Source organism: Cynoglossus semilaevis, chromosome 11, assembly GCF_000523025.1.
Source record: "Cynoglossus semilaevis isolate Cse_v1.0 chromosome 11, Cse_v1.0, whole genome shotgun sequence".
Lineage (NCBI taxonomy): Eukaryota > Metazoa > Chordata > Actinopteri > Pleuronectiformes > Cynoglossidae > Cynoglossus > Cynoglossus semilaevis.
In genome coordinates, this window is record NC_024317.1 from 9,139,118 (window position 1) to 9,165,842 (window position 26,725).

At 39.7% G+C, this 26,725-nt stretch overlaps 1 protein-coding gene across 3 annotated transcripts in view; it reads left to right on the plus strand.

Annotated features, from left to right (window-relative positions):
- The window catches only part of LOC103386242 (cadherin-4), a 220,036-nt gene that overhangs the window by 47,124 nt on the left and 146,187 nt on the right, over window positions 1-26,725 (plus strand). Inside the window, exons 1-2 of one of the 3 annotated variants that reach the window (XM_025059967.1) lie at window positions 6,144-6,512; window positions 7,687-7,798. In XM_025059967.1, the coding sequence (XP_024915735.1) occupies window positions 6,459-6,512; window positions 7,687-7,798 (166 nt within the window). In that variant the 5' untranslated portion in view covers window positions 6,144-6,458. Of the gene's footprint in view, window positions 1-6,143; window positions 6,513-7,686; window positions 7,799-26,725 lie in introns of those variants that run through there. The other 2 variants (XM_008320420.3, XM_025059968.1) reach the window with 2 other exon arrangements.

Genomic DNA, 26,725 nt, shown 5'->3' on the forward strand with positions numbered 1-26,725 from the left:
TGTCAGAGATTGTGGAACGAACATTATTGGATAGACCTGCCCCCATATTGTTTCATACTTTAATGAAGTCCCCCCACCACCACATAATAACAGAGAAGGGAGTCATGTAATAGCAGTGTTTGCATGTTTGGGCTTTAGAATGCGTGATTCGTAAAATGCAAGAATGCAGCGTGTAATAAGAGAAATGATGGCGTCTCAGGGGAGTTCATCACTGTTGCAAGAATTCTTTTCTATATCCTTGGAGGTGGTTAAACATGTAACTGATACAGACTACTGCAAATGTGACTTATTACATTTCAAGGTTGCTTATTTGTCACCATAACTGTGTTCAGACAGTAAGAGAACTGCCTTCTGAAAGCAGCACTGTTTATCTGATTGTTCCCGCCGGTGTCTTATTGTGTTCCTGCGTCCTACTTCCTTCTCTGCCAGCTCATCTTGAAAAGTTTATCCGAGAGAGCCGGTACACTGTGTGCAAGAACCTCGCATGCTGATTAACTATAGTTTTTGTAAAATACTCCCATAGCTCAACTTGAAATGATTGAGGTTTTCTTTCCATGACCCACACCTCTGATTTGACCAAGTTTTGACCTTCAACCTCCCATCCATTATCCGGTGTGTAATCTTTTACTGGGTCGACTGGAGAGTGGGGGTTAGAGGGTACTGGAGCAATTCAAGCTCTCAACAGGAAATGGCAGCATTCTAACAAAATGTAATACCATCTTTTGACCCCCCTCCCCCCCCCCCCCCATCCCCCATTAGTTTTTTTCTGAAGAATAGAAGAAAAAAATTGCATCCTGAGTCCTATTCCTGTTTGGAAGAGGTTGAGATGGATGACATTATCTTAAATAGATGGACCTGCATTCACTTTTGTTCTGTATACAGTAACAGCTAAATCTCTCTGTTGCAGTTATTTCTTAGTTCCCTAAAATACTACACCCACTTCAACTGAGAGTTTCTCTGCCAGAGCTGTTGGGCTTTTCTACAGCAACAAAAATAATTTCTCATTAATGTATCTGTGCTGTGGTTATGGGCTGTTGCCTTAATGCTAAAAAGTCACTGGTTTGCATCTTGGCTCAAGCTCACTGTGGAATGATCCTGCAGCTATTTTAAATCTCCTTTTAAACAGAGAGCTCACGGAGGCAGGAGGAACATCAGCAACATTTGCCGTAGTAACAGTTCAAGTTCACATGAAGAAAACAAATGACACACAGTTCACAAAAAAAAAAAAAACAACCCACTGACAGAGTAACAATTAACACGAGCCGTGGTGAAACGCAAAGACGAGCATGAAGTTTAGACGAGCACCCGGCAAAATCTGACGTGAATATAAATCTTATCAGATGCTGTTTACAGTATTTAGACAATTTGTAGACAAATTTGGTTCTTTTACAACACAGATGAATCGTGAGTCAAGTCGCTTTGGATGAAACCATCTAATAAATGTAAGAATTTGGACGGCCAGCTGGAAGGAGACAAAGACAATACTCGGTTGGTTCCGAGGTTCCGGTTGACATTAAAAAAAAGAAAAAGAAAAAATCAATCAATATAAACTTTCATTCATCTCATTTTTTTCAAACATCCTCTATATAATGTTCAGGTTCTATTTTGAAACTGCAGTTAAAGGTGAGATATTACACACATTTCAATAGGTTCAATTTCTCTGTAAAGATAATAGAAAGGGTTTCAGCCTTGCATGGTTACATTGACGCCATACATATGTAGACAAGATGAGAGTTGGGATCATTTCCTGTTGATTACCACTTTCTATTTGGTTCATCGATGTCTATTCATCTGCAGGAAAAAAAATGTTTAAGTCTTTTCAAAAACCTCACCCACAAAAATTCTTTAATCTCAGCCAATTAAATAATTTGGATCATGTATTGAATTTGCTTGCTATTTATTAGAGGTCCTCACCCTCTCTCAAGGTGTTTGGTAAATGTTTACTTTGGTCTTTTACAGAGGGATAATTGGCTTCCTTTGGCCTTCAGGCACTGATGTGTTTGCACATAAATATTTCATTCATTCAAGCTGAAGAGGTGAAGTCAAAATATCGGTTCCAAGTAATCTAAGATGACTGTGGGGATTGTGTGTGTGTGTCTGTCTGTTCTTTCATTCTTCCTCTCTCTTCTGTCTCAGTGTTTGTGCATGAATGTGTGTATGCAATTCTTTTTAGCTTGATGATGTCATATTTGTTTTCTTAGTTTCTCACCTTCTGTCAATATGAGATCCATAGACTGAAGATGTATGATCCTCAGTGAAAAGAGAAATTATTAAATAAATAGTAACTGTTTTTGCAGATTATAACTTGTGCTTTTAGAATTTGACTCAACACAGCCTTCATGCTGGAGTTTTCCTCCTGATGCAACATTTCTACAAATTACCAGAGCTGGGAGTTGGGGGTTTGGTGTATGCAAAGTGGGAACTTCCTGTGTGGCAGGCATGAAGCATGAACGTTACAACTAAATCATCAACATCCTATTATGAATTTTATTTTTTTTACCAGCTATCAAGAGAGCTTGTTGTGTTTTTTAATCCAAAATTAAATAAAAAAATAAAGGGAAAGGAAAGTTTACTATTTAGTATATTAATTTAACAAAGCTGTATGACTTCAGGAATGCATTTTCAGTCATCTTCATGTCTTGGCTTTTAATGTCTTTTCCACTCTGCTGGTAGATCCAGCATTGTTTTTTCTTTGAATCATCTGTCAGTGAAAAACTTAGAAACCCTCCAATGACTTCAGACAGGCTCTGTACTCTGACAACACTGTGAAGGAGCTATTATCTCTTTTTTGTGTGAAAAAGAATTAATCTGGAGAGGTTTGTTGTCACACATCTCTGAAACGTCAGTAAAGTTTCTCTATGCCTTAGTCAGCAGTGAGAAGCGTGTCCTCTTCAAGGCTAGTTGCGCTACTTCGCTACTGCACAGTTGACAGTGTTGCAGCCGTTGCATCATTCGGGAAGTGCCTTCAACATCTTAACTGCAGTGAACTTTGTGCGGCTTTTATACAAAAACAAAAAACTCCGTCTCCCATGTGGATTATACTTCACTGCATTAGTGAGTGTCCCTGAAATGTACAATACAGTGAGGAGACTTGATAATTATCTGGTAGAGCTGTGTTTCTTTGATCACGCACCAGAGTGTATCAGTCTGACAGTGAGTCCTCATAGAGATGAGAATAAACCACAGACGAGAATAAATCACGTGCAATTTCCTAGTCCTAGTCACAGGATCACGCAGGATGAATAACAAACCGAAACTGTAAAGATTTTTTAAACGTACAAATTACAAAACAGCATGGAAAACACTGTAGGTGGTTAGGTGACAAATGACAAAACCCCCGGGAAATGAATCTAGGGGAATAGCATTCCACATTAATACAGCAGCGACGTGTATGAGCGTGATATATTTTCTATAAACCTTTCAGCACAAAGAGAAAAACAGGGTATTTTGAACATGTAGTTCTCTGGCAAGCCCTACAAATAAGCTAAATGATATATGATCCACTAAAACTGAGTTACCCTGGATGTAGCCCAACAGAATTAGACTAGATCTTTGCCTCTTGATGTGCTCATATTATATAAGTGTAAGGCAACATGAACGTCTTCCTAATTAGACACACCTGAGTTTGTAGCGTTTAAAAAGAATCATTAGGCTGGTTGTGAAAACAACTGGAATAGTCTATGAGTGTTGTCTTTTTATTGGTTACTGCAGTACTCTTAGATCTATGCAGTACAAGCATTAGTATGTTGCAATGTACTGTACATGTGATGCTCTTTTGTGCTTAAGGTGAGCTGCTTTAAGCATCTGCAGTTGTACAACATTATTTATGTTGAACTTAAATAATTCCTTGAATTTTAAAAATTCCAAGAATGTTGACACGGGGGAATACAACTACAGACTCTCCGGCTACAACAGCCTTTGCATTATGGAGTAACATGATTTTGCTTTACATTGTAAAACATGTCCATTCTAACTGCTGCAGAAACACTGGGAGGTGCCAGGTGGGTTTTGTTGTTGCGAGACCCTTGAAGAAAACATGGACTTGTCACTGTGTCTGTGACTGTATTTTCATCCTCACATTTTGATTCAGTTCAAATCATGTGGAATATTTTCATAAAAGTACCATTTTGTGATCTAAGAGCTAAGTAATGTGTGGACAAATATTCACTTATTAAATCGGATTATTATATTTGTTCCAAACCAAATTTAACATGCCGCCCCAATTATTCAATCGCTAATGAGCCTCTGCAGACTTGAAGTTGATAAAAATGGTTAACGGTATAAAAAGAAAATCAACTGCTGTTGTACAGTAATTATGCCGCTACCAAAAATTAATTGCATATACTAAGCACTCTGCATCTAATCATTGTTTTTGTACCTTTTGAGACAAAGTGAGAGGGAGATAATGAAATTTGCTGGAGAGACAGACCAACAGATCTGTACTTTTATTTTTCATCCATGTTTATGTTCAGTAAAGAAAACAGGGAGTTGTTTTGTTAGTTTGTTTAATAATTCATTACAGCAGTTTACTTCACATGTGACCAGATGGTATTTTAATTAGGCCAAAATTCTGATGCTCAAGAGAAATAATTCACATGAAACTGCAGCGTACCGTACAGAGGCAGAGAGAAAGGCCTGCTCATATGTGTCAGGTCTCTGCAACATTATATGTCAGTGCACATATACCTGGCTAAATGCACAAAAAAACTTTTTTGAAGGCTAAAGACTAAAGTCCAGACTAAAGGCTGTTTCATAACCATGGGGTGAAAAAATAAAATCTTGTTTATGACTTTTAAATCAGTTTTTATAATATTTATAATAGCAAGAGTCCGAGTACACTAAAGAAAAAAGTAATGAAGATGGCTGAAATCCCAGACCTTAAAAAAAATATATATATATACATAAATACATATATGTATATATACTGTATATATAAAATATAAAAGCTCTGAACAAACATTCAATGAGGTGTAGCAAAGCAATACCTTTTTACTCACAGCCTTAAGCATCCTATTCTGTAGATACTCCTCATATTAAACAAATGGAAAATATAGAAAAATAAATTAATTTAAAAAATGTTTTTGCTGTAAAGAAAGAAGTGAAGTGAATGCCAGTGCTGGGCCTGAGCTGTCTCTGACTGCCACAGCTACAGTATAGACCACCGTCCTTTACCGTCTTTGATGGGATTAGATTTTCATGACCTCTTAAATATGGAAATGGTGGCACTGAGCTGAGGAGTGGTTAATGTCAAAGTCATTTAATAGAAGATACGTTCATATTTACACTAACCAAAACAAAACTTTGCACAACACTGGAACCTTTTACACAGGTCTCATTAGTGTTCACCTGCCCTGGGTGAGCGGGTCATGACCTCAGCCTGGTTCAGTGCTGGTTCTCCTGCTTCTGTTGTTCCTCACACTGGTGTGTTTGTAGCCTCCTGCCTGAGCTCTTGATATTTTTTTTCAAGCTTTGTGTGTTTTCTTCTTGATGTTGCTGTCGCTTGGGATTTCCGGATCTAAGGCTACAGCCTTCGCCTGCTGTTTATCAATCAAAGTGATGTCAAGCTTGTTAACTATCAGCAGTTTGTCCTTCTGAACACAGGATCTTGGTTCAGTCCTTCTAAATCTCTTCAGTTGTTATTTCTGAATTTCGGCCTTCACGTTGTGCTTGGTAGAGATATTCCCATAAGAGAATTAATAAAATATCGGGTGAAGATTATTGGGTGCAATTTTAGATAGGGACAATGTAGGACATGGTATGTGGAAGACACAAAATGGCCCAAATCCAAATTTTGGTCCAAATGTGACGCATATTTGATATTTTTCAAGGACAGTGTAAACAGTTGTGTACATATTTATTTCAGTAAACACAGCATGTGACGTCCCGTCAGGTCACCTCAGGGCCGCAGACTGTTGGTCCCTGATGGTGATAGCACTGAACTGACGGGTCTCAGGAAAGAGCAAATTGTAATATTCTTTTTTTTATTAATAGATGGAATTGCAAACTTCACTTGAACTTGATTTAAAAAGTCTAATTGTGTGTGAAAAAAATAATCTATAGGAAGAAACCTGGTCAAGTCATACTTTTTAAGGATAATAATAATTAAAAAAATATTTTCTTTCAGTAGAACATAAAAAATCTTACAACTGAATCTGCTTCAACTTTCCTCATCCTCCAAAACCATAATGTAAAAAGGCTTGAAACTGTTTTACACACACACACGCGCACACATCAGTGCAGTAGGAGGGGTTGTAGTGACGCTACTATCCAATGGGAACTGGTTTCCTCTGAACTGAACGCAGCATCTCTGGCTCAGCGGCACTTTTCCGTCAGACAAGTAGTGTCTGTCTCTGACTCTGCATCCGAGTTACAGAAACGCGGATTCGGGAATTACCGAGACGTCTTTTTTTTGGCAAAATAAGACTAATTCCGTTCCCTTTTTCCTCCTTGATGCAAAGATGAGCTTGGGCTGGATCATCCTGTCGTGCACCTTACTTGTGTCAGCATCGTCGGTAAGATGAGTTTATGTCTCTTCTCGCGTCTTTTCGGCTGATATTAGTGCGGGAGTGCTGCACTGCTGTAGTGCTTACTTAGGGGTTTGCAGTGCGCGGCGTGAGTCCCCGTAAAGGGCGCACTTTCTCCCCGCAGTGCTGCGTTGGAGGCAGCGATGAAGCGTGTATTGAGCTGAGAACACAGAGCTTTTTGGTCAGGGACATAACACTCTCTCCACGATTGACCAGGAAAAAGTCTCAGTAACCTGCCTCCATCAGCATCCCCATCCTCTCCACAGAGGAAGCTGCAGTGCATCAAATGCAGAGGACAGTGGTTTCCAGTGATGCTCATCGCTGTGTTGGCTGTGAACAACTTCTTTACGCGCGTTTACACACAGTTCTTCTCCATCTCGTCGGTCAACCGACTGTCCCTGGTCATTTGGGTGGAAATTGTCCAGTCTGCTGCATTTAGTATCTTTGCAAACTCTGCTTAACAAGCTGCTTAATTTCCAAATAAAATATCTGTAGACAGCAGCAGAGTGACGAACTGATGTGCACAATGATCACTTGGCCGTATTACTCAGCAAAATGCATGCAATGCAATAAAAATGCATTAGGAAATCAAGTGGATCGTTGCTGCTGCAGTGTGTGAATAACAAAGCTGAAATTATATAGGGGACCTCCTGTAAGTTTTAACAGTGCTTTTAAATATACCCCCCCACCACCCCGTCCCGCACTCACAGACTCTCACACACTGTATATCTTGGTGTTTAACTATATACATGTGTGGAAATAAAATGTATCATTATATTTATCTAGTCCCATTATCAGCATCGACATATTAGAATGTTGATCACAACATTGTACTTCCCTGTAGTGTTCACCTGTAGTAACGGTGATCCTCATCATTGTTAAAAAAAAAAAAAAAATGTTTCCTCTGTTATCGTCTTCTGTCAGACCCGAGGTTTGACTGCAGTGCTATAAAGTGTTTCATCTACTACTGCCTCAAGTGTGGACTTCCACATTGTGAGGGTTCAACTGTGCAATGCTGCACTGGGAAACAAATCAGCCACTGTAGCCAGAGCCACTGCGAGGTTCCATATCAGTCTGAAAGGGCTGTGAGATCAGCTTGTAACCCCGTGGCCACAAGTCAATTTGCCAATGCTTAACAGGCTGTCTTGTGTTTATTCCTCAGGGGAATAAGGCAGGCCAGCCTCTCAAAGCCCCATGCAGACCAGGCTTCTCCCAGAACTTCTACACAATGATTGTCTCCAGAGACCTACTGCACGGCCAGAGCATTCTCAAAGGTAAGCCTTTCGTTTTATTGACTGGTGATATTTTCTCTTCTATTTTTGGAATTATCCCCTACTCTGGATGTGTGCCTGGACGTGTGGCTTATATTACTGTGTGAGACTCTCCATCACACCTTAAGCAGATGAGAAAAGACAATGGTTGTGGCTGTGCAACGTAAGTAGCTCATCATGAGCACATTATACAAAGTAGATTTAAGAAACAGTGAACGATGTCTGTTTGTGATGAATGTGTTTAGTTTATAACGAAAACATTCTGTTAAAAAAAAAAGAAAAGAGTGTCAGCTTCTAACAGTTAAGGTGTGTTTTTTTATCTGAGACGAGGGAGAATCATGTATGACAAAATGACCAGGTAGTAGACTGACTCAGAGAGGTGCCTTTCATCTCATCTCCCCTTCTCCTATATATTTACAACTGAAAGCCCTGTTTTTTTTTCATCATCCACACTTTTTATTCATGTTTTTCAGAGAGAAATTCAATTTTGCTTTTATTTGCTCCATTTCCTGTCAATGCAGACAGCATACGGAGTTCATCTCCTGCCATGCAAAATATTTCTTCAGTTGTATCTTCAGAGAGTTCTTTACTTTCCAGTGAAGCTTTACCTTAATGAAAAAACGTCTGTCTCATTCACACCTCGGCGTTGCTATTTGACAGATTAAAAAAAAACCCAAAAAACTCTGTGTTCCACTGTGTAACTGTTAAATAGACCAAACTATATCTAAAGCTTTAAACCTCTAGAGGTGCTAAGTATTACCTTTAAAATGCGGTGACATTTGCAGCTTTTCAATTCCACACATTCTTACTGCTGTACTCTTCTATTTCCTCATATTTTTTCCCCTTTGTCTACTTTAACTCACACATGCAGGCAACAGCTCAGCAGCAGCGTTGAACAATCATAGCTCTCCCCTGATGCTGTTCTTTTATAGTCAAATATTTGTCTGTTGTTACATGTAATTCTATTTGCCAGGAGGAAATTACATTTCATTGTAACAGCTACATGAGGCTTCTCTGGGTGGGAGGTAAAAATAAGAAAAAAAACAAAACAAACAAACAAAAAACCCAAAAAAACAAGTGAATTATTCCTGAGGTTATTTTGTTATTTTGGAGGCTGACAAGGACAGTACAGCTGGTCAGTCGGGAGCGAGTTTGCCTGTGGGGGCTTAGGGATCGTGGGCTTTGCGTGTTAGAAAATGGGCTGAGGTGTCCTTACTACACCAAATAATGTCAACAGAGTGTGCTGTGTCTAGACAGGGAGCATTGTGTGGATTGCTTCCTCCTTTGCTGCAGTTCATGTGTGAGTGTGTTTGTGTGTGTGTGCACTTGTTATGTACACTTACCCCTCTGGGGGATTTTGCAACATGTCCCCATGCATGACTGCTAAAACCCCACTCTCACTAATGGTTTGAGTAAAGTTCAATTTGCACTGATGTGATGCTTGATCAGCTCATATTTTGATCTCATATTACATTTGCCTTCAGCCTGTCTCTCACATTGTGTCTGTTTCTGTGTTTCTGTGCGAAAATCAATGCGAGAGCCGCTCTCTCCTGGATGGCAGTTCAAACTGATATCTGCTGCAGTGGCTCAAATCATCATGTCATGATTAATGCACGTTGGTTAGACCTACTGAAGGTCTGTTTTGTAAACAATGGGCTACAAAGTGGGAGGACTCCTTTAACACTAACCCCACAATATGTATAACCTCAAACTGTCTGAGGGAATGAATGGACCAGGAAGAAGACAATGGATGATCTGTGATGCTGCTCAGCTGGCTAGAAGTTTGCTGGTCCACTTTGGAACCTGGTTCTTGTCCCCTTGGGAAAGTACCAAAGGGATGTTGCCCAGCAGGTGCACTGTTACCCAGGCTTGTATTTCCTGCCACTGAACATGGTTTGTACCACTGTTTTTTTCATGAAGAACTCCAGTAGGAGACTTTTTTTCCCTCCTTCCTGTTCCACAGCGTTAACCATGTGTGGGCAGTAAAGGAGTGACTTGAAGGTTCAATGTTATATTCATGAGGAACAATGCCAGCTGAATGAGCTGTTTATGTTTTTCACAATTACTGCATAGGACAGCTTCAAGGTCCATACTACTGTAGTAGTACAGGCTTTAAGGTCTGGGCTACAGTGTAGAACCATTAATTAGCCTCTGCTTACTGTTTATATAGATATGTAATGTGTAAATAATAAAATATTTAAAAGGTTTATATAAAAAATGCACCATATTTTACAGCACTGATATCGTCTTTAATCATTTTGCCTTGCCCTAGCTTACACAGTAACCAATGAAAGTGTCGAAGGGTCATTTAGGTGTAATGCTTTGGTGCCACTCCACTACTTCATTCAACACTTTCTATACAGGCTGTATTGGCACAGGATTAACAGGTTGACAAATCCCTGCATTGCCACCAAGTTGTGCTAAATACATCATCCGATTTTTTTTTTTTTTGGAAATGCTTTTTTTTCTCTTAAGCTTAGACAATTTTGGAAGTGGAGGCTGTGGCAGAGAGACAAGAAGAAGGCAGCCAGTCTGTGAGTCCTGGTCTCTGCAGAATTCCGCTGTGGGCAGATAAGCCCCAAAAAGAAATTCACATAGATGTGTAAGCCCTCATGTTGCTCCAGGAACTGCATCACACACCTATTACTGTCAACTAAAGAATGTGGTCTTCCTAGGAAAAACAAACAAACAGTAAGAGTTTTATCAGTAAAAGGGAATTCAGGGTTAATCGTATCACATGTTTAACACCAGAGCAGTAAGCTAAAAAAAACCAAAAGGTCTATATTTGCTTCATACATAATAGAGACCTTCTCTCGTATTTATTCTATACTGATCAGGAACAGACACCTGAAACCTTAAACATTATTTTAGTGAAGATTGCGGTTTCATCTGTTATAGGTTTACAATATCAATTTCCTAATGTTTAATTTTGTCTGCAAAAGCGTGCACTTGAAACAAGACTCCATTGGACTGCAGCAGGGAAGCTTGGCAAAGTGCCATCTACTCTAAAACTGCCAACTCCTTTTGTTTCTTTCTGTGTGTGCTGTGGAGAACTTCTGACTTCTTCCTACTCCCCAAAGTGACAGAGTCTTCATTTATACCTTCAGACCTAAGAAACTAGAAGGAGGGTAGGATTTCTTCCTAGGCAATTAATAAGCAGGATGCCATTTTTACTCTGACTTATGAACATCTCTCTTGTCCCCGTGCTGTGGGTCTTTCATCTCTGCAGCCAGGATCTGCAGTCTGCGGTGAGCTGATAGAATACAGGTACAGAAGATGAGCCACATCATTTTTCTTTATCTCGCCTGCCTTCTTACCAAACCAAGCTACACTACCATATCGCTCAAACTCCGAACAACATGACACACACGCTGAGCCAATTCCATCAAGCAAGCCACCCAAGATATAGTACATGCCACAGCACAATACCTTTCATCCTGTTTTCTAGTCATTTCCTCAGTGGAGGTAGTAAGTAAAAAAAGAGGTTTTGATAGATGGAAAACCAGCCGTCAGCAGAAATACCACTGCCTCTTGTCTGGGCTTTCATGTGAATTTTATTAGTTCTGGTGCACTGATCTTCAGTGATCGCCTCTCACTGTGAACCAGCATTAGCTTTACTCAGGTGGATGGTCACTGAATCATGGAATACACTCCTATAGAGTTTCAATACAACATAGATAGTTTTATAGCTTCCTCCTCCAGAGCCGAGTGGGGATGCAAATTGTTCATCCTGACCTCCTTGGATTTATATGGTGTGAAACCACAGTAGGAAAACCTAATACCAAATACCCCCCCACACATACAACATATTATCTCTATTACATATTTCTACAATGAGCTCACCATTAGAGTTGAGCTAATGGTGCTCTGTTTTCTGACCTTTCAAAGGTGTCAACCATATTATCGAGTCCTCGAAAAGCATTTGGAAGCTAGTTTCTGTGGCTTTAATCATAGAGTGATTAATATAAAGAAGAAAAAGCACGTCTGAAGATGTTGGCCAAATCAAAAGTCCTTGAAAAAGCAATACTGCTAAGAACATGGTTTTTCCCAGGGCTTGGAAGACGAAATGTATTCCATAAGTTAAAAAAAAAAAACGAAGGAGTAAAACTCCACATATACACCTGCGATTATTTTTCCATGTGTTTCTCCAAACTTTATCAAAGTTGAACGCTGGCGATGTTTACTTCTCAGTACGAGATGCATGTAAATATATACAGGAGAAGCTAAGCACAACATATATCAGAAGTGACCTTGAATGTATGTGAATTGTATTTGCATTTGTTATCGAAAACCTTCTTTTAATTGATCGGCCTCATGCCCAATCAATGTGTGTTGGTGCTTTGCATTCTAGTGTACTTGAAAGATCGCTGGCCTTGATGAAGACTCTATTCACTTTTCTTTTACAGTGCAGCGTAGAATGATTTCACCCTGCAGGAGACCTTTGTTTCACCTTTTAGCTGCAAGTGTAACCCAGAATTTTCCAGTTCATTACAAAGGTTCTGCCGCTTATCCAGGCTCCCAGGATTTCCATGCATCTGAATACAAATAAGGTCTTTAGTATTGAGGCATTGTTTCTTCCGCTAGAATTGTTCACTTACCTCTTGTCCAGCTCGTTCGTATTGTCTTGACACTGCTGAGGTTCATGCCACGTAAATGAATTAGAGGCAAGGTATGACTATGACTATTAAAGAGTTTATAGAAGCAACAGTTAGGATGTCATTCTGGTTTCTGCTTCAGATTATGTTGAATCAATTTCTTATCAGATTCTTTATGTATATATATGAATATTTATATTTTTTAAACATTGTCATGTGTTTGCTTCATTGTCATTTTTTTCAGGCCTGTAAACTTAGCACCAGCTGTACCCTTGAATGTGCATTTGAATTTTGGATTCAGGATAAGCTGAGGGAACTTGCAGTTGCTTTATTGCCCACTGCGGATCAATAAAAAAGTCTTTAAATATTTGTTATCTGTGTCTATAAAATACAGATCCTACTCAGAATTTATTTGGAAGAGAGGGTGTTTGATACCAGGGTTACTTTCTGTTGCCTGTTGTTTTTAATGTTGATTGTTGTGTGGAATATTTTAAGGGAGTCACATGGTGGGCAACAGGTGTGGCTCTAGTAAGAAGATTGTGCGAGGACTTTCTCTGGTCCTCTCTAACACTCATTGACTCAATACTCAATGCCTAGTAACGAACACCTAGATTATGATAATACCACTGACTAGAACTCTGACATAAGTTGAGCACCCCCTGTGTGTCGTTTTTGTCTGTGTCAACAGCAGGTTAAAAATGAAGCTTTATCGGCAGGATTTGGTAAGCGTCAAATGTGGTCCAGACTTTAAACATATGAACCTTCAGTTCTACAGTCATGTCATTTTGAGCTGTCCCCTCTGGTCTACCCCCTCCTCTGGTCTACCCCCGCCTCTCTCCTGAGTTAGGTCACAAAGTGACACCTACCTACTCACTTTATTGATGAATTGCAGCCACTCTGTTTGACCTTGGGCTGCCACTTGACCCTGCATGTTCTTCAACACCCATATCCTTGGTAGGCAGCACTGTAGTAGATGAAAAACACAAGCCATTCAAAATGATTTACGTTTAGCCTGACTCAACACCACCAGAGCCTCTACTACAGTAAATGCATCTTGAGGTGCCACTTGCTATTGTGGAGTGAAGCTATTCCTAAAGTCGTGGGACTTTTATTATTCAATCATCTTGATTAAAAGACCATGCTGTCAAAAGGCTTTTGTTATACAAGCTCTAAAATCAATATTGTCCCCTCCAGATAAGGGCTTATGCATTTCTTTGTCCTTTGGATTATGCAGCCTGGAATCTATGTGCAGTAAGGAATCGTAAATGCTCTTGTCCTTTATTATTGTCTCTTGTTTATTTATATTAAATTGACAAACACTTAATTATCAATGTTCAACCTATACTCCATCCACAGGGTGATTTTCTTAAATAAAGAAATTAAAGGATTGCAAACTTGCTTGGTAATCCAGCTGCCAATCTTTAGGCTCATTAGTAAACAAACGAGATGCTTAAGTGGGGAAGAGCATTTATGTAGTAAACTGGAGGCAAAATAGAGGAAGAGCAAACCAATCTGCAATGACATTGGTATGTTGGTTTAAGTAGAATCAAGTTTATATTTAAACGTCTTTATAAACAGTCAAACAGATGACTTGTTTACTAATAAAAGAAAACCCTTGTTGATGTCTTACCGTTTGCTAGAAAACAAAACAGTACCAGCTGCTGTCAACAGGGTGACAAGTGTTCATGCCTGCTGCTATTCAGGGCTTTAAATAGCAAATGAAGTGCTGCCGCAGTGACGTGAAGGGCGGCGTATCAACCATATGTGTGCTGCAGATTAGCATTAGTATGGAAAGATCTACAGTCCAAAACTTTCAAAGTCTTGTCTTCTTCAAGGTAAATTTTAGAAGCCAGATGCTGTAAAATGCTTCAAACAAATCCATAAAAAAAGATAAGTTAAGGTAGCACATTTTAATGTCAAGAGGTAGACTCCTGTGCTCCCTGTCACTGATGTTGTATTCATTTATTTTCAACACATCCTCACCCACCAACTGCTTTGGATTTCAGCCAAGGAAAAAACGAGAAAAATGTCACTTGAGGTCTGAAGTATGAAACAATAGTAGTTGAAATGCAGCTTATTTCCAAGTTTGCTTATATTTGAAAAAGAGATCAAGATCTGAGATGCAAAGAAGAGGGTCGGCAGATCTCCACAGACTTGTCTTTGCATATTTCACACTTAGTGACTGCTGCCTGCAAATCAGAAATTAGAAATGATGAGATGGGTCCTGCCAAAACTCATTTGCAAGTGAATTGTGAGCAGGCATTGGCCGTGGCCGTTTTGTTTACTGGCTTTGACATGAGAAGCTAAAAAAAAGGTTTTGGTTTATTTCCAAGACATTTTTATGGTCTTCATTAACCAGCTCACCTATAGTCTGTTTTTTAAGAGTTTGTACTATACGAATTAATTAATGCAAAAGTATTACATTACAAAAGTACGTACATGTTTTTGCATTTCTGACTACAAAACAAAGTCTGACTAAATGTGTTTCATTATACAGAGTTTCAATCTAATTCTAACCCGTATCACCCACACATTACGGCATAACGTGAAGTTAATGGCAATTTTGGCCGCAGAAACAGATTTTTGAAAAAAACCTTATTGTAATCCTTCTGCATTCTGCCGTAGAAGTCTCTACAGGATAAACCAGCACAGAAAAACTGCCTGGGAAAAAGATTGATTTTTATATCTGATTGTGCCTTTTGTACTGCTTGCTCACTTCTTGACATATTTGCACGTGATGTGGAAAGAGCGGCACTGAAAATACCCATGAGAGGATTATAGCCGTTGGCTGGAAGGAGTCAGAAGTCCACATGAAACATCATTACAATGCCAAACATGTCCCAGTTGCACCCACAGACCAAAAAAATCGGTGTCTTCTTCAGATGGGTTTTTCAAATACCCTTTCATTGGCATATTTAGAAAAGATCTGGTAATTTGTACAGACCCAAAAGGAAGATCTCGGCTGAAGAACCCCGTTTTTGATTGAAATATGGGATTGAATCAATGGAGAACTCCCTTTTCCCCACAGTAAGCAATTTGCGCACATGCTGGTAGCATCGATCAGCGCTTACAAAGAATCGCAGTTTTCCTCTCCTGCTCCATCTCTCTGGGCACTTCCCCTTCCCTCATGTTTTCCTGTCTCTGTAGACCTGTACGGGTTTTCAGATAAAAATAATAGCAGTGAGAACCAAAAAGAAAAGAGAGGCAATCGGTAGTGTTAGCGCTCTGCACCACAAACCACAACCCTGCACTAAAACAATAACAGTGAGTCTAACTAACTGTGGCCTCTGGGAATAGAAGCAGCTCTATCGCCATAAACACTAATTTAAAAGAAAACAGATGCAGCCATATTACTGTGTCATCATGAATACAGCCACCACAGGGATGTGGCAAAGTGAATGATGGCTGTTACATGCAGGCAAATATTTTAATGCAGTGTCAAAATTATAGCTGCTCAAACCAATGTATCATCAAAGGTCCCTCAGAGGAGTGAAAGATGTCCCACAGCAGCTCTTCGGTTTGGGGCTCATTTATAGCTGCATCTGTGTTCACTCAAAGTGGATAGATTGTTACGCTGATGGAATTTGCATACAATAGTTAATATCTGTGCTCAATCTCATGGCCTTCTGATTTTTTTCACCTAATGGGGGGGGTGGCTTAACGTGCTTTAGTCCTTTCTAATCTGCCTACAGAGGGCAGGTTTGAACAGCTCAGAAGTATGGTTTTTAAGTCCAGAGTTAAGCATTAATTACGTAAAGATGTGCTGCTCTCTGAGGCCATAGGCCTGCTGCCATTATTAAAAACAGCTCTTATCCCAGTATCAGATAAGATTCACTGATTTTACAAGCACATATTATGCACTGAAGGAGAATGTGAAGGTCCTGACTGTTATTTTTTAACTGATAGGTTTTCCTCTCTGCCCAGCTTTAAGGCCTTTAAAGACAATTATAGTGTTAGTAGAAATGTTGAAAACTACGTAATAATCGTCTCCATCTGCAAGGCCTGCAGGGTGTTAGATGAAATGTGAGGAACTTGTTGGAACAGAGCATGTACAAACACCAAGTTATGCACGTTGACAACAATAAATAACAGTTTACATTGACCTACAGACAATGGGATGCTCTACAATACGGAGAATCAATAAAGTGAATCTGCTGTACAGTGGGATGTGTGCAGTGTTAGGAGTTTCATTTGTCTAATACTATCAATACTGTAATTGCGGAGCCATTATTGGAAAGCACAGTGTATGGCTATTTAGGAACTATAATTATATAGTTCATTATATTTCCTTTACTGAAGGACATATTTTGACACCTTAAAGATACAGATGGTAACAAGTCACATGGACTTTTCACATACAAGAACATGGAGCACCACCTCTCATTGCCGATGCTGAACATACACATATTGACAACACTAATGCTCATGATCAGTTCCTGCTCCAAATATAAACTATATATTCACTAATTTACATCAATTATATTCATTTACTTTCAAAAATGTAATTTGTTGTTTTGGTTTTTTTTGTTTTATAGTTTTTTTGTATGGCCCTGATCACATGTATTTACTTTGTAATTTAGTATTTAGCCATGTTAGTATTTGGCTGTCAGATGTACAGAAACATGCAATAATCTGCCAATATCCAGTCATTTAATTTTTAACTGAAAATTTTGAACCTCCACAAGATCACATGGACAACTATCAAACCCACAGTCATATTAATATGTTTTCAAAGTGCAAACACACACACTTAATGTTCAAACATGCATGACCACACAGCCTCACAGGATCATTTTATTTTGTGCTCTAAATATAACACATTCTCCCCTCTTCTTCTCCATTCCCAAACTTTAAACTACTCTGAAAGTCTTTTAAATCCAATTTAGAATCCTTCCTGTGTCTGTACTGCCGTCTCACAGCACAAGTGTATTCACCAGCCTGAAGCTAATTTGTGAACTTCTCTCCACACGCTCAAGATTGAATCTGTAGTTCCAAGGAGACATGGAGCAAACAACATATACGATGTTGACACTGAGTGTTTTTTCTTAAAACAAAACAAAAAAAGGAGTAAAAGAAAAAGAGATGGAAAGACCGTGTTGTTTGTACTTGTGGATATGTGGTGTGCTTGAGCTTCCGTACATTTGCTGTAATCTTACCAAACACCACCACAAGTCAGAAGCAGGGCCCTCGCAGGCTGCATTTAAATACTCTCAAGGCTCAAGGCAAAGCAACATGAATTTCAATGAATTATTAAGCAGGATTATTTATTTACTTCCTCAGCACCCTGCACCACCTATCCAGTAAATCCTCATAGCATTTCTTCAAACCTGTGGCACAAATATATGCATCAGTCACTCAGGGCTGGTTATTTTATCTAGGATGTTGAGTTGGTAAGTCTATTCCCTGTTAACCTTTGGGAATCACCTCCACGGACTTCATATTTGTGAGGTTCTAGTGAGCATTGATTGTTCTGTTTGCTGTACTTATCTAAATGGAGAGGTCAAATGTGAACTGACACTTTGGAATTTTTAAGCGTCATCATATGTCTAATTGTGGTGTGTTTTATACTGGTTGGGAATTGTATGCTTGTGAGTGTATGTTTGTGTGTTTGTCAGACTGTGTTGGCTGTGGGAAAAAAGGATGAATAAGCGAGTAGAGGACTGGAGTACTGCCAGTGTGTGAGACACCGGCGCACTGCAGATGAGCCAAGCCTTCATCCATTCACTTAGGGCTCCTCAGGCTGGACTAGTATGTCAGTATGTTGGTCAGGAGTGGTGTGTTTCCCTGATTGTAACGTGCTCTGTAAAGGTCTTTCCACTAAAAGCTATTGTACCATCCTAAAGGCATGATTTAATATCAATCGAAACACCCTGAGACAACGAGAAAGTGAGAAAGATCCTACGCTGTAGTATACCCTGTAAACATCATTATGTATTTATAAAACACTTCTGTGCATCGTTAGCAGCACATCACACATCAAACATGGCATTTTCATAAAAAGCTAACGGCTAATGCGTAACTGAAGCACAGAGCGAACCACCTACGCAAATATCATGCAGATGAAATGTAAATCAAGGTAAATTAGTAGTACAACCAACCAGTACACATGCAGGTGTGTGTGTGTGTGTGGGGGGATCACTGGGGGGGTGTAAAAGAGAGAGAGAGAGAGAGAAGGAATGACAGGTCAGTGACATCAGCAGCAGAAGCAACACTGCAGTGGTTGAGGATCCTGCAGGAAACCATCTCACAGTACTGCCTGGGGTGCAGTACATGTCTAATAGTACTGTTACAAACATGAATGTTTTCTCCGATTTCAGACAACAACCTATTTAGTCCTTTGGGCCTTCTAGATGCACAGGAACCAAGGTTGATCTTGCACTCAGACTGAGCCTGTGAATCTTGTCACATTATCTTCAGTCAGTACTTATGTTGGGCAAAGCACTATTAAGGTAGTAGTAAGATAGTACTACTCGTCCTGCTGCTGCTGGGTAACATTTTTAGACACAACTCCAGAAAATGTAACTGGAAATGGGTTGAAAAAAATCTTCTTTAAAATGCTTGTAAAACAAATATTACACTCAGATTTGCTTTTCTGGATGCTTTCTATAGACTTTAGTCAATATATGTGTTTGTGAATATTTGTTTGACTCCACTGTGGCCCTGTGACTTGACTTGTTAACTTTCACCCAGTGATTGCTGGGATTGGCTCATACCCTCCCACCCCCCGTGACCTAGAAAATGATTAGGTAGTAGAAGATGAATAAATGAATACAGCCATATTTAAAATGTTTAAATAATGTATCACTAACAGTTTCGAAGGTCGAAGTCAGAGGACACAGTTGTTTTAAGTTGTGCGTAAGATGTCTCATTAAAAGTGTCTCATATAAGTCTATTTACATGTCAAAAACTATAACAATAACTGTAAACAGAACAACAATTTGATTAAGTACTACATCTTGAAGTACTACAAAAATATTGAGAACAACGTCATATTTATTAATATTGAATAATGAACTCAATTTTTAGATGTAGCGAAGGAATAAATAATATTTTATTATTTTATTCTTCTTCTCAAGCTTTACAAACAACCATTCTCTCAGCCTGATGGTCCATTCAATATCAAACACAGTCACTGCTTGGTCCTTTAACAGTCAATAGACTTAGAAGATTAATTTACTTTTTAAGATCCAAAGCACTTTCACTGTGTTGTTAGCCAGACAAATGGCAGAGTTACTGTATGTGCTAAGGTGAAATTGAACAGTGAGCTAAATGACCAGGCTGCTTATTGCTGAGCTGTTTTGTGCACTGAGCTGCATACTTACACTTGTATGTGTATAATGTCTGTAATTGATTTATCCAACAATGAGGATGAGTTTTAATCTGACAAGTTATTGCTTTTCTCCTTAAAAAAGTTTAGAAATTGATTTATCGTTTTATGTCGATTTAAGTTCCACTTTATGGACAAAAATTCTATTAAAATATATTAAATTTATTTTGAAGGTAATTTACAGGTATCACCAGTGTGTATGGTGTGATACTCCTGACTTGTACTTCTTTGGTAAGTTTGATAATTCATCTTAGGTTTGGTCCAAAAAACTTGTTTGAAAAATATAAAAATTTTAATGTTGTTCCCAGACTGTGACCACTGCAGCGGTCTCTGGCCTTAACCATTAACTATATGTGCATCTCTCGCTGTATAAATATTCAGAAGTTTTCTCATTTTTCTTATTTCCATTAAGGCTGCAGTTTGTTCAAAGCACCATGAAGTCTCAGTTCTTAATGAAGAAATGTATTTAATCTCTGATCATCCGGGCTAACATGGAGCATGGCGTCTTCTCTTCCACGTGTACAGTATGGAGCAGAGTGAAGAACAGGAAATAGTTTGATCTGTGAGCTCTGCTTTTTATCTGCCAACAGTAGGCGCACGGTCAGTGGTCAGGCAGGGTCCTCCCAGGGGGTCCTCACCTCAGAGCTACCTGCTTCTGAATGTCTCTTCAAAGTGCTGGGGGGAGGTTAAGTGCTGACAGGGGTGTATTATGGCGCCTCATGTTATTTTACACTTGGGGAAAAGCAATATTGCTTTGTCATATCTGGTCTTGTAAATGCCCCTGAATCAAATCCAACTGAGTGCTGCAGTGCATAAGGTTACACGGGCAACATAATCATAAGTGAAATCATATTATTCAGGCTGGCATAATGCTGATGCAAGCTGACATGATAGACTATAAAGGATGTGTGAGGGAACTTGGCATTAAATCTCTCAGGGCTCCTCCTGTTCATCACATAGTCACATACCGCAGCACCTACACCCGAGTCTGAACAGAGAGATGCACTGATGACATGGTGTTAAAAAAAAGGAGCAGTAAAGGAGCTGAGCTAGGCAAATGGTGGCAGACAATAGTGGTGTGCTTGCTGCTTGCTAAACATCCGCCTCTGTTCCAATCTGGTCTTTCTGCATTCGGTTTTTCTTCTTTTCTCCGTCATCTACATAATCTTTTACCCATCTCTGTTTTAACATTCACTCCCACCTCACTGCGTTCTGGTGTGGTCTTCTGTCTTCCTCGTGTTCAACCTCTATGTGATGTCAGTGCTTATTTTGTTTTACTAATTCAAGGGCACAACAGTGAACTCAGACGGGCCGCTCCATCATCCCGACTTAGTGATTGATCTCAGATTAGCTCCGCTAGACAGAGGACTTCCAGTGCAAACGTAAGCTTTGTGCGGAACGGCACACATGTCAAAATACTCTTCCCAGGATTGGCTGACATCAAGGTTGACAAAGTGACAAGGTGATAAGATGCTTGAGATTAATCTCACTCTCATTTTTTTTTTACTGATAAAATAGGATAAAGCAATTTCAAGCCGTTTTTCTGCTTATGATATGCACCATCATAGTAAAATCCCCTTTTATCCATGCTTGTTTCGATTCGGCTCCACAAACGGGGATTCTGCAGCCTTTTGGCAGGGGTTCTGCATCTGACATCCAACTCAACCATTTATGCTGGCCAGGGCTGGTGTCCCTATCCAACACAGAAAGATGGCACAAGGGCAGGAGGTGGCAGCCTGTTCCTCAGATGGTCTCATTACATAAATCAGTGTGGTTTAAAAATTTGTGATACAAGTCATTCTTTCCTGCAGAGTCCATTTGGTCGTCAATATCAGACGATATTGATTTATCCAGTGGAGCAAAATGTCCTCAGCCTCCTTTGCTTTGATTACATGTGTGAAAGGGGATTTAAACTGCACCTCAGTCTACTTCCATTTACACAGAAGATAACCAGTGATAACGACCGATCTCAGAGGAACATCCCAATAAAACAGCTTATTTGACAGATCACTCTGTGTTGGGCTTAGATGACAGTCGAAGGGTTCAGTGAGAGAACCTTCTGTTATTATGTGCATACAAGGCACAAGACTCGCGTCTCACGTGACACATTAGAGGATGACGGGAAAAAAAGTTTGTCCTGTAGCTCAGCAAAATGAGAAAATTATCACTACTTATCATGTGGAAACACTGACACGTCTCCCCTCCTTTTGCTGGGACTCGTATTTGTTTTTCCATTTACTTTGTTTGGCATCGATTATTCCGTGTGCTCCCTTTTTGCTCCACTCTGCTCTATTTTGATATTGTTTGCTGAGGCCCTTTGACTTTCCAGCATAAACATCCAATTATCAGTTACATTATTTCATTCAAAGAATTTAGGGGGGGACTCGCAAAGGCTTACTGTGTTGAATTTAAATTAGATTTCCCGACAACTGTTTTTAAATGGACTCTTGGGTCTCCTTTTGCAATATTAATCCACACATTTTTTCATATTAGTGATGTAAGTGGGAACAGATACCAAAGGTACGGTTACATTTGTTGAATTTTACTGAAAGAATTGTAAAGTGTCCACTGGCCAACCGAGAAGTGTTTAATCAGAATTTACTGGGTGAGACCCCCAAGTAAGTGGGGTTACTTAGGTTTTGCACGCTCAATCATTGATCTAAATCGTTTCTCAAATGCACTTCTTTTTTTCCACTTATTTGCTGGAACAACAAAATCACTTCTCATCAAAAGGAGCCTGTCAGTGGTAGAGGGAGTTAGATGATGCTGGGAAGGCCAGAAAGAGAGAGACAGAAAGAATGAGCAAGTAAGGTAATGAAATTCCCGTGTGGCTTGTCCATCCCTGAGCTTGGCACAGTAATGAATGAGCACGACTCGTCTATCATTCTGGAATTGGAGCCCACACACACAACAATAGCTCATCCCCTGTAGAAGAGAGTAGTGCGGGAGGGCCTCAATTTGCTTCTCTTCTCCCACAGAGCTTGGCATTCAGTGGAGCGTCCCTCATTCAGTGAAAGCATCCACAGCAAAATAAAACTAGTGCCATCTGCTCCATCTCCCCTCTGCTTCCTTGCACAAAGCAGATGATTATCAACTGGAGCCTGCTAAGCTTCAGCAGAGCATTGGAGCATCTCAGCCAAGCAACCCAAATATCAACTCCTTGAAGTTGAAAACTTTTGACAAGTTGCAGACTTCCAGCCTTTGTCTTGAGCTTCTCTGTAGTGTTCTGTTGAACACTTGACATTTAAACACAACAGAACATTTACTCCACACACCGTACTTAATTACATACAGTAACCAACCATCATTCTGAGTGTTAGCTGGCGTTAGCAGACCATTGTTGTAATTGTTTGAGAGGCTGTGCTTGGAGAGCTGTACACACACACACACACACAGCGATGCATACAAGCACACACGCTACACTCACCAAGTCAAATGAATGCTGGTAAAATTACAGCACACAGACAATAGGGGTCCATTTATATCCTCCTGTGCATGTCTTATGGAGACTGTGTATCTCAGCAGGCAGCTATGTCTCATGTAGTGTTCTACCATGAGTGATAAACTACATTGACACCAACTGTGGTTATATCCTTTAAGAAAACCCTTGAAGGGCAATTTCTCGCACCGCAGCTTGTTCTAGTTCTAGAGGTGCAGTCCACAAGGTCTTCTTGTTGCAAGATGTTGGATGAAAAAAAAGGCGCAGCTTCTTACTCTCAACCAAATTGTGCTCTGAAGCTTGAAGCCTTTGGGCACGGCGTTCTAAGATTGCATCAGAACTCTCCCATCCTCAGTCCCACTCCTTTTCCACTGGTTGATTTACTTCTAATTTTCTGCTCTTTTTATCTTCAATGAAGACTTTAAATTTAGCATTAATGGTTGAATAATGTGTTTCCTACGTCAAACTATGGTCATCTGACTGTTTCCATTCTTTGGCTTACGTCTAGCAGCTTATAAATAGTTGCTTGTGCAATGTGCAGTAGGAGCAAAGCTGGAACAGGACACAAGGGGATGCACACTCCTTCGTAACAATAAGCTTCACATTTGTCCAGAATCCGCCTGCTCATGACATTTTCAAAGAACAATATTGTTTCAGCAGAACTTCTTTGAAATTGCCAGAATATTAAAAATATACTGTGTATAAACACAGTAAAAAAGAATCAGATTTATTGTCATTGTACATACAGCATACACTTACTCACATAATTATATTCGTCATTTGAATTTAACCCATCAACCCATCACCCAGTAACAAGCTCCATCCTCTGACCACTAGGCTCCAGGCTAGTGGACCATAACCATCAAACACCATGAACACACCAAGTCAGACATATATGGTGTACACAGTATTGCGGTTGTATGGTGTAATGACATACAAACATATATATTTGTTTACTAACACAGACATTCTGGTATAAATGTCTGATGTCACAATTTTCTTCATGAAAAATGTAAAAGGACGATCATTGACCCAAGGAAAAGATCAAACATTTTGGTGGTTTGGACTTTGCATTACAGTGAAACATTTCATAATTTCAGCCTCTTCATTTATTCAAAGACAAACAGTCCTGTTGTAAAGACAGGGTGACTCAGAAATCCGATTTCCGCTGCACTTAAACAATTTTTTTAGATGCATTCATTCTTCGCTCCTTTCTTGTCCATTCTTTTATATGATAACAAAAAAACAAAAAAAACAAAAAAAATGGAATGACAATAGTCCCAGCATCTTACACAGCGTCATTCTCTGTGGCATTTAGTATAAAAGCTTTCTTTTTATGTAGATTGGTAGAATTGCCAGCCTCAGAGTGTATGAGGCATGCTTATGTGCTGCCTGGCGTTGGGGACACAATGACCACCCTATCACGAAATGGTTTTTCAACAGAATAAGCTCCTTCTTCTGTACTGTAATCCGATTTGAAACATATTTGTACGTCTCAAAAAAGCCCTTAAGTTTGGTGTTTGGTTTGTCTATTTTTTTTTCCTCTCTTGAGGGATTGTGTAGACAGTGATGACATGAGCATGTAGAGAAAAAGTGGAGCAAAGATATAGAACATTTCAGACACTGACAAACTGAATGTACTGCAGCAGGCCTGACTCAACTAGAGATAACCAACGTAAGGCCTGAAAGCTGACAGAGACAGAGTCTACACCATCTTTCTGATGCCATGCTTTTCCTGCCTGTGTGTCTGGCTTAAGGTAGATGTCAGGAGCAATAGTTAAGCTGCCGACCAGGACACAAACACAACGTATGCAAAACAGAACACAGCACAGGCAAGTACACAGGGAGGGGGGTTTAGGAGGTGGGGGGGGATTACAGACAAACAATTTAAGGGGATTTTAAAGGAAATCAATTATCGGTGCCTCCATCCATGTCAGACAGGATCGTACCATGAGTTTAGCTGAAAGGATGTGAGGTTATACATGGATTACAGCCTTCAGTGAGGAACCTCTAAGAACAAGGCTTTTACAGAAGAGAGATGAGCAACCTCTCAAAGAAAGAGAATGTCACTTTGGATTTTCAGAGAGACTTACAGACAACAAATGTAGGGTCCTTCCATTTTGCAAAAGTTTTTCCAATGTCCTTGGATTGTTTTTTCCCCTGTAAAGCCAACATCAATGTACAATTCATATGTTCAAAGGTTTTCAAACACATGCTTGTCTTACACATTTGCCCGACGAGCAGAAGGTCCTAGGTTCGAGCCCCAGAGGGAACATAACATAACATAATCAATGGCGCCTCCTGTGTGGCAGCCTTTCCCAAGCAAAGGACTTCAATGAAATTCCATTGAATTTATAATTTCCCCTTTGTTAACAGCTACAATCCACTCTAGTAAGAAACCATGACAACATGCCTATTGCTAATGTACATTGTTCCAGGGTGAGTTGTCACCTTATTGTACTCAATGCCATTTTCTGCATTGTTTGTTTTTCAGCCAGTCAGACTAGATGTGTTATCAGGACGTTAGTCATGTTGATTTAAGTATCTATGATGATTAATAATGTTTTTTTTTTCATTACTTTTACTGTAGCTGTGTGTTAGGGAGTTTTTGGAGGTAAAACTGCTGTAGAGCAATCTGCTGCCAATCACCATCTTTAACATTCGATGTGTTTGTGTGGTTGTGTTTGTGTGCGTTGCTACTCAGATGACTGCATACGTGAGCACACAGTTGGATGACACTGCTATTCCCATGAATTTCACATTCATTAACAGTTCATACCAGTGAACATAATTAAAAGCATGCTGTGATTGCAATTACCCTGTAACACCTGTTCCCTTCCTGCACGTCTCTTCTGGACGCGGAGTTACACTCACTATTATGCCATCTCGTAGGTGATGTGAGCGCTCGGAGGCAAAATGTATTCATTAACTTTGATGAAATTTGTAGAGTTGGTATTTTTCTCATTAAACCAGAGGAGCCATTAAATGGGATGAGAACAAGAATAAATGGGGACTTTGGGGCAACCCAGAGGCAACGGAATGCAAATAGTGGAGGACACAAATATTTAAGTTTGGATTAATAAATATCCATTATTGTGTAACATAGCTCGTAGCATGTTGGAGGAAGTAATGTCAAAACACTTAATGGATTTTAAAGCGAACATACACACACACAAGCATGCACGCACACACCCAGACATCAATTATATAGAGAGGTAACTCTTTTGAAGATGTAACAGAACCACTGGCTGCCTTAGCACGTGCTTTGCTTCTATAATTGGGCCTTAAGCCTTAAGGGTAAGGGCAACTATGTGGCTATCTCTCTGTTGTGTGAGTAAGGGCGTGAGAAAGTTGTTTGCTGAAGGGTGCTTGTCATGTGGAGGAGCGGTGTAATTTGGGTTTTCAGCACCAATAGGAGGGGCAACCTCGGCTGTTAAAATACTGCGCTCTTAAATCAGCAGACCACAAGGAAAAGAAAGAAGAAAAGAGACTGTGTGTCTTTTATAGCCAATGTATATGTGGCTTTTCTCCTCCAAACGGTGCACAGGTTTACTACTGACTTAACTGTG